This window comes from Prinia subflava, chromosome 1 (assembly GCF_021018805.1).
Source record: "Prinia subflava isolate CZ2003 ecotype Zambia chromosome 1, Cam_Psub_1.2, whole genome shotgun sequence".
Classification (NCBI taxonomy): Eukaryota; Metazoa; Chordata; class Aves; order Passeriformes; family Cisticolidae; genus Prinia; species Prinia subflava.
In genome coordinates this window covers 58,429,549-58,437,403 of record NC_086247.1, presented here as the reverse complement: position 1 = coordinate 58,437,403, position 7,855 = coordinate 58,429,549, and the positions used below count along the sequence as shown (strand labels likewise).

The 7,855-nt window shown below is 41.0% G+C and overlaps 1 protein-coding gene across 1 annotated transcript; it reads right to left on the bottom strand.

Moving 5' to 3' along the window:
* Window positions 1-1,890: 1,890 nt before the first annotated feature.
* On the bottom strand, window positions 1,891-7,664 carry TIMM21 (translocase of inner mitochondrial membrane 21). Its single transcript, XM_063397500.1, has 6 exons — window positions 7,165-7,664; window positions 5,895-5,957; window positions 5,699-5,796; window positions 4,314-4,387; window positions 2,472-2,577; window positions 1,891-2,380 (listed from the first exon to the last, which is right to left on the bottom strand). Exons 1-6 carry the CDS (start codon window positions 7,451-7,453, stop codon window positions 2,288-2,290), a joined length of 723 nt encoding a protein of 240 aa, XP_063253570.1. The 5' UTR covers window positions 7,454-7,664; the 3' UTR covers window positions 1,891-2,287.
* Window positions 7,665-7,855: the final 191 nt, after the last annotated feature.

Genomic DNA, 7,855 nt, shown 5'->3' with positions numbered 1-7,855 from the left:
AAAATCAAACACAGGTCATAGATGACACAGTAACATTATTCCCATAAAACACCTCTAAGAATACTGGCTGCCTATGATGCATACACAGGTTTTGGCACACACAAAAATGAAAGTAGAGATGGGAAAGTTAAAACCAAGTTGTATACCTACTTAAAACATACTTTGAATAGTCTGCCACACAGTGTTTCCACAAAAACAATCTTTCACTGGTGAGCGACAAATTTTCATTTCCTAAATGAGACAGGGGTTTTGAGAATATATATTTTTATTAATTCTGCTACAATCAAAGCTGAAATCTGGAAAATGTGTTTAATTTCTATGAAAATGTAATTTCTTTGGCTCTGACTTGCTAGCAGCGATTTTTTTTCCCCAATGCTTGGGTAACAGTAACATGACACTTTTACCTCAGAAAGTAACTGGTAAGTGCTGTAACTCTGTGTTTTCCCAAGAGAAAAAGAAGCAAGAACTTTAAAAAGGAAATAGTGAAATGGTTAATGCTTGTGTTTACTGACAACTGAAGGTGAACCTTCCAGTTATTTTGCTGTCTCCCCACCTAACACACTCCAGTGAGAGGATTGGAACACTGAGCTCCCTGCCATGGAGAAGGATCTCTGCATGACTCACTGGTACTGCAATGATCCAGTGAAGCAGAAGCAGCTTAGTAAGGAAAACTGAGGCTAATGCTCCTCACAATTACAAAAGGGGTGTTATAAAACATTGTTTAAACTCAGTGAATGCAGCTGTTCCCCTCCAGTGCAAACTACCACCACAAAAAGTGATACTGCACAAGAGATCAGTGTACTCTATTCCAGATGTCTGTTCACCTGATTTTGATTAAGGTGTCTCATATAAGTCTTTGTGTGACACAGAATTAAATAAAATTTTGTAAGCATGGATGCCAGCCAGGTCCATACAGAGAACTTCAGCTTCAGGAAGAATATGGATAGAACTAATCAGTTCTCAGAAGACTTCTGTTAGCAAAAAATGTTTAACTTTTTTTTTCTGCAGACAACCTACAATCCTATAAAGCTTTAATACTCCTGAAGTTTCAAGGGGCTTAAATAATCTTGCTGATGATAGGTATCTAGCTAGTACAAAGTTGATAAACCAAGCTATGAAGTTGTTTTTTTTTTTCACTGATGAGATGATCCTAGAAAAAAGGAATCCAAAAAGCTTTCTTCCAGAGAGACTGGAAAGCATTTGAGCCTTCTATTTGTAATTTGTTCAAATTAAGAACATTAATACATCTACGGTCAGATAAAGGTGGATTTCTTCTGCTACTTTTTGTCTTCCTTTTATCAAGCATATTCTCAGCTTTTTCACAAGACAGAAGTGATGTCCTTTGCACCTGTTTCCCACATTCATTAAATGTACAGAATCATAATGGTAAATCTGCTTAGCTAGCAAGGTGGTGCAGGCAGTAAAAGAAAATAATGTGCAACACTTTATGGACTAAAGAAGCCCTGATAAACACCACAGGTGTTTATCACATGTAGATGCAGACAAAGGGGGAAAGAGAGAAGTTTAAATGGAATATTGTGGTTTTCAAAACATTTTGAAGGTTATATCCAACCCAAATCCCGCCTGACACAGCCTGAGGCCATGTCCTCTTGTCCTATCACTAGTTGCCTGGGAGAAAAGGCCAACCCCTACCTTGCTACAACCATGCAGAGCAGCATGGCAGACACCGGAAAGAGCAAATGATAGAGGTGTTCTGTTTGCTGGTAATTTATTCAGAAGACATCAATATTGAAGTCTTTATCTTCAGTTGTTTGTCAGGGGTGAGTGCCTCCACCATTCCTACCCTTACATGCCTAGATCTTTTTTGCATCACTAACATTCTTATTTTACCTTCTTACCATCAAAGGTATCCAAAATGAAAACAGTAGATTTCTGTCTACAGTCAAGCTACCTCTTTCTTTATTGCAGTGATAGTGGGAAATCCAAGCCAAGGAAGAGAAAAATCTCCCCATCCGAACCCAAAACCTTGGAAAAGTCAGGTTTTGGGTGTGCAGAAGTATTATCCAGCATTAAACTGTTTATTAGGAGGCATTATTGTCCTATGTCAAGAATATCAGCCATGATAGTTCTGCTATATTTCATTGATTTCACTTTAAATCCCATATCTGTTATTATCAAAAGTCCTTAGTGGAGGCCCTGAGAGGCTGCTTCCCGTAACACAGCCCTGAAGCTGCGAGACACAATTGGCAACAGCACACAATTCATGTGTAGACTGGCTACAACAACATTATCCAATGTGAGATAAGGCAGCAGCTTTGATTGTTGGCTATCTGTTGTCCTCTATGACAATGGTTCTTCTCGGATAGGTCTCAACATCCACAAATATGTAGCGAACCTCGAATCTTCCCGTTTCAAGATTCTGGAAAGAAAAAAAAATCAGAGTGTTTTTTTTCTTTGGTGGTTTAAATTCAAGACTAAGCTTGTCAGGTGTATCAATAAATTGTACATACCTCTTTGACTTCCACATGCACTGTTCCCTGTTTCCCTGACTCAGTGCCCTCAATATAGAACTTCAAACGCATGTGTTTCAGTCCATCCTTTACGTATTCAAGGTGACTAAAAACAGCAACACAAAACAAAAACCCAACCACCCAGCAAGAATACAGATTATATGCTAGTTAAGACTTCAAACTTACTTAGCGTTGCTTACTTATTCTGTAAGAAAGTGTATTCCAGTGGTGTCCTTACGCTACCTTGGGTTCCTTCTCTACTGCTCCTCTCAAGCTTTACTGTGAGTGCCTAAGGACTAGTGGAGTTAGAAGAGCCAATTAGCTGCTGAGGATTAAGAGATGAAATGCTTAAATGTCCTCACCCCAGTCCTCCCCTCAAAACTGAAAAGCAGTCCAGTGCTGAAGACTATGGAAATTCCTTGTATTTATTATAAAACCCCCAGATCTGGAGCCTGACATCTAGAAAGGGACCCCACATCACCAAGACTTCCAGAGGTTTTTTAGGCACTTAAATTATCAAGCCAAAAAACACACAGCATATTTTTTCAAATTATCAGGTTGGTTAAACTACATCAAACCAAACTGTTTACTATGTGCTTTACTTACTTTGGCAATAATTTTGTTCTGCTGAAATTGTGTAACTTTGGCACCAATATGAGATCTCCAACCTAAATGCTGGTATTTAGATGGAGTTGAGTTATGCTATCACTTTCAAAGGGACCACTTTGGGAAACTAATGATCCCATGAGAGTTCTGGTGCCAGTTTATGTTTCCTACTGAAATTATTAACTGCTGCTTAGCACCAATCTCTTATTTCCATCAGTCATGCCCAGGTACACACTGAAATAAACTTCCAATACAGTTTAAAGTGGCATGATGGTAGAGAGAACAAATAGGAATGAAGGTGCTTACTGCAGTAAATTTACATTCAAGGTGTTCATACACAAAAAACCCTGTAGATTTTTGAGACATTTAAGATCATTCTTATACTGCAAATGCAAACTCTACAATCTTACCCAGTTCTCAGCTCAAAAATTTATTTAAGTTACTAGGCATTAAAAATGACGGAAATTAGATACTAGGAAAGCTGATTCATAGTAAATTTACTTATTTACAGACAGGTGCTCAAAATGTTTGTGCACATTGATTTCATTTAGCAGCTTCACTTTAAACATTCTTTCACAGAGTCTAGTGAAGAGATAAAGCTTCAACTAGTAAAAGCCACTTTCCTCAGACAAAATAAAAAATCTCAGTTTCATAGTCCAGCCTGTGTCTGGGCTTATGTGTCTCATCCTATATGAAACCTCTTTGAATATATTCCTGCCAAATAACCCAAAAAAGGCAAAGCAGGGAGGACTTATGTTGTGAGAAATAGTTGTTTCTTTTAAAGGGAAAATAATAAAAAGACACAGTCATGAAAGGTTTAGGTGATAGATGTACTGTTAAACACACAGTAGAGACGTTGCCTCAAGTACCAAAAAGCATTCTGCATATCAGCTTAGTAAGGTTTCAGACTGTAAATTTCTGTCAGATTACTGCTCCTCCCACGCAAGCCTAGCCCTCTGCACTCCTCTGTTCAGACTCATCCTATTTTTTGGAGAGCTCTATGTCTACCATGATGACCACTGCTTGTTTTGAGCCACTCAGAATTGGTATTTTATATTGTATGTACACTGTACTTAGTGGTGTATGGCACACGAGGTACTGCAAAAAACTTCTGTCTTCAATCAAAAGTGACAGGGTACATCACATACAGTTCATCACTCTAGAACTAACTCATGATCCAAAAATATCTTTGCTGTGCAAAAACTGATGTCTTTTTGGGGCAAACACCAAGGGTACCTGACATGCTGTCGTCTTCCTCTTCTTGTTGCCTCTCCATAACCTTTGATAGAGTCACCAAAAACACCAATTATCTACAAGAGAACAGAGGTTTGAGCTGTCAGAAAGAATCACATGCAAACAGGTATTCCAATATCAGTTCACACCTCTGCTGTGAATACATCTTCTTTTAACAAAATGCCCCTGGAGAATCTAACATGTCAAGAATAGAAGTGAAAGAAAGAACTTTTTCTTTATGAAAGAAAATAGTTAAGGGAAAACTGCTCTGCATTTTTACAGTCCTGTATTAAATGCCAAAAATAAATCCTATTGATATCTTCTATTTGTACTGTTCTCTGAGATGAAGACGTGGAAACTGACATTTTGTGTAAAAAGAAAAAAAAGCATAAAATATTTGCTCATGTCTCCTCCAAAAGAATATGTTTCAAAGTATAAAATGCAAATGCATTCCCCTTCTATTTTATATTATCTAAAAAACACTGCTGAATAAGAAATTCAGTAATTTTTTTCAGATCTATAAAGTCAGAGTAGATCAACTTAGTCTTAAACTTACTTTAAATTTGGTTAGAATGGGAGGTTAAGTTTTACTGTGCAAATACTGGAAAGATTCTACAATTCTACAAACTTGTTCTAAAGCACTCTTTTTATTTTTATTCGAGCAACAACTTGTCACTTCATTTCTAGGATATCCTCAAAGGCATCTGCTGCATCCTTTTTTTGAAAGATGCTTTGTCTGAAGAAGTGTTTTTTAAAATCTAGTTTCACACTGATTTTTGTTTACACCTAGCTATGATGACTGTGGTCCCATGACTGTTCTCCACCTGTTTTCCTCTTAGCCAAAGAAATGCTAATTGTGCTTCAAATGAAGAATTTAAATTCCCAGATATCAGTGCAGTGCTTCACAGAGTGTCAGAACCATAGTGAAGTGTCACAATAGAATAAATGTACAGAGAAAAGGCAGCAGGTTAGATCTACAGAACTCAGTGGGACCAGTGGCCTCTCTGACCTGCAGAATTCAAGTGCTACACTTAGCAGGCACTCGGGTAAGTCCCTGTGACTTTCTGTATGGTGACACCAGCACATGCTCTGAAGGGCAGTCTGTATTTCCATCAGGTTTTGTGCTGTGCTGTGGCAGACTCACTTGGCCTCTGGCAGGCTGGTTCACACAAACTCCATGCTTGCACTGGCTTGTCCTTATGGAGGCTCTGTTCTGGAGCTGGCCCACCCGATGCCAGCTAAAAGCACTGGCAGAACTGCAGTTCCACTGCAGAAGCACCACATGGCTCTTCATGTAACTTGTGAGATTCCTCACGTGAAGTTTTGACTTGAAGAAAGACAGTAACTACTCAGAAACACAAACTTATGACTGAAGTTCAAAAACCAACCTCGGGGTGAGATCTGCATTTCTCCAAGGCATCTCCATAGATCTTATTTGGACTAGAAGAAGAGAATAGCTCTTTAAAAATCACATAGAACAAACCACCTGTAACAGAAACAACAGCAGATGGCATGAAAACTTATCAGACCAGATGGAATTAATGAAAAGTGTCTTCTGATAAAGAATGTAATTTAAGAAATAACCTGTAACACCAATTCCAACAAGCACCACAATAAAATAGGTAAAGTCTCTTCCAGCTTCTTTCACTGAAATTGAAAAGAAAACACATAAGTTACAACCTTGCATAATAACACTTGCCTGTTTTTCTTACAAAAATGCTCTTTTGTTAGTCTGTAGCTCAAATAATATTTTAGCAGAAGAAAAGACTCCAGTAAAAGGTTCCATAATGCCTCATTGCTGTAAAAGAGACCATGGAACATATATTTTACAGGGCATGTTTACATCTCTGTGTTAAGCCTTATTACTTTCTGTCTGCCAGATGTTTTCAAGATCCAAAGTAGCAATTACTGCTACTTTTTGAGTACACAAGAGCTAGATTTTTTAGGAACTAATGAGGTATTTAGCACTGCAGTATTCACCTAAACCCACAATCACTGCAATCCTTATGCAAAGAAAAGAAGTAAAAATAAAAAAATGAAAGCTTAAAAGTTGTACACACTGAAAAATAACTGGTTTTATGAATTAGCAATCAACAGAACAATAAAAGAGGAACATTAGTCCAAAATACATGTTTTATTTATTAACAGAATTAACTGCTGTTTGATTAGTTTTTATCTTTCAATTTTGATCTAAAGACCAAGTGTCAGTATCCACTGCAAAATAAGTCATATGAGATTCTCTCTTTCTAAATATTTCAGTTCTTGGAAAGAGACTACCATCTTTTAGTAATAAGGTGTGCATTTCAGTGGAATACAAGTTACGGAGGAAACGTTAATAACTATTTCTCCTGAAGTCTTTTAATCAGTTGATGGCGTTTTTCACAAGTCATTTCAAAGTACTTAATTTTTCTGAGGCTCATTATGTAGTAATCACTTTTCCCTGAAGTGAATGAGACCAACTAACGTGAAGGAAATCCATAAAGAAACTACCATCACATGTAGTGTTGTTGACAATTTTGATGGAGAAGAATTTATTTCAACAGCCCTACAGACAGGCTGCCTGTGATAGGTTTTCCTTCTGAAAAGGAAAATGAGAGGCTATTACAGCTTGTGTCTGATAATTAGTTTAATCAACAGGCTGTTTAGAAGAAGTCACACAATTTGTTCTGATTGTGCAATGCATACACAGAAAAGTAACAGCTGCTCCAAACAATACGATGCGAAAAGACACCGGCTTGGTGCACCGAGATTTTTTTTTTTTTCTAGATACTTGATGTTTGGAACTACAAAACTTTAGCTGCAGAAAGAAACGTCTCCGGCCCTTCTGAGCAGCACACAGCATCCTCCGCCTTACCTTTCTGAGCCGCCGACACCAGCGTTTCCTCGTTCAGCGCCCTTTGCACGGACACATCTTTGCTATCACCGCCAGGTTTTGCAGCTTTCAGCCCTCCTGCCCGCGTCCCGATGCTCTGCCGGGCGGCCCTGAGCAGCAGCGGGGGCTGGTGCCGCCACCTCGGGCAGGAGCAGGACCCGGTCCCGCCGCCGGTGCCCAGGAGCGCCCAGCCGCGGGTGGCGAGCAGCCAGCGGCCCAGGCAGCCCCGCCCGAGGGAGGCGGGCAGTGCCCGGGGCAGCATCCCGGGCATGGCTCCCGCCGCCCTCCCAGGGGCACGGCCGGGCAGGCGAACCGAACGGAGAGCCTGTGCCGCTCTCCAGGGGAACCCTCGGGGAAGTGCCCGGGCAGCCTCCGCCCCGAGCGGCCGCTGCCCCAGCTCAGGAGCCCACCTGAACCTTTACCGCCGGCGGCTGCCGTCGGCCGCTGCCCCGGCGGAAATGCTCGGGACGGCGGAGCAGCGAGCGGCGGCAGCGGGTCCTGGGAGCGGTAGTTTGAGCGGGCTCCCTCTCCCGCCCGCCGCCGGGAGCGGCTCCCAGCGCGGTCACTACAGCGCCCGCCATGCCCAGCGCCGCCACAGGCACAGCCCGCCCTGCGCGGGCGGGACCCACGGCTCGTTTCGGGGGGGTGCGGACGGGGGACTGCTGGCGGCGCC

Bases quoted from the DNA above. Each gene is read 5' to 3' on its own strand.
- TIMM21 (XM_063397500.1), bottom strand. From the start codon at position 7,453: ATGCCCGGGATGCTGCCCCGGGCACTGCCCGCCTCCCTCGGGCGGGGC. The intron at 5,797-5,894 runs GTTATTTCTTAA...TTTCTGTTACAG, and splicing joins TGTTGGAATTGGTGTTACAG to GTGGTTTGTTCTATGTGATT. The intron at 4,388-5,698 runs GTTGGTTTTTGA...GTTCTCTTGTAG, and splicing joins AATGCAGATCTCACCCCGAG to ATAATTGGTGTTTTTGGTGA.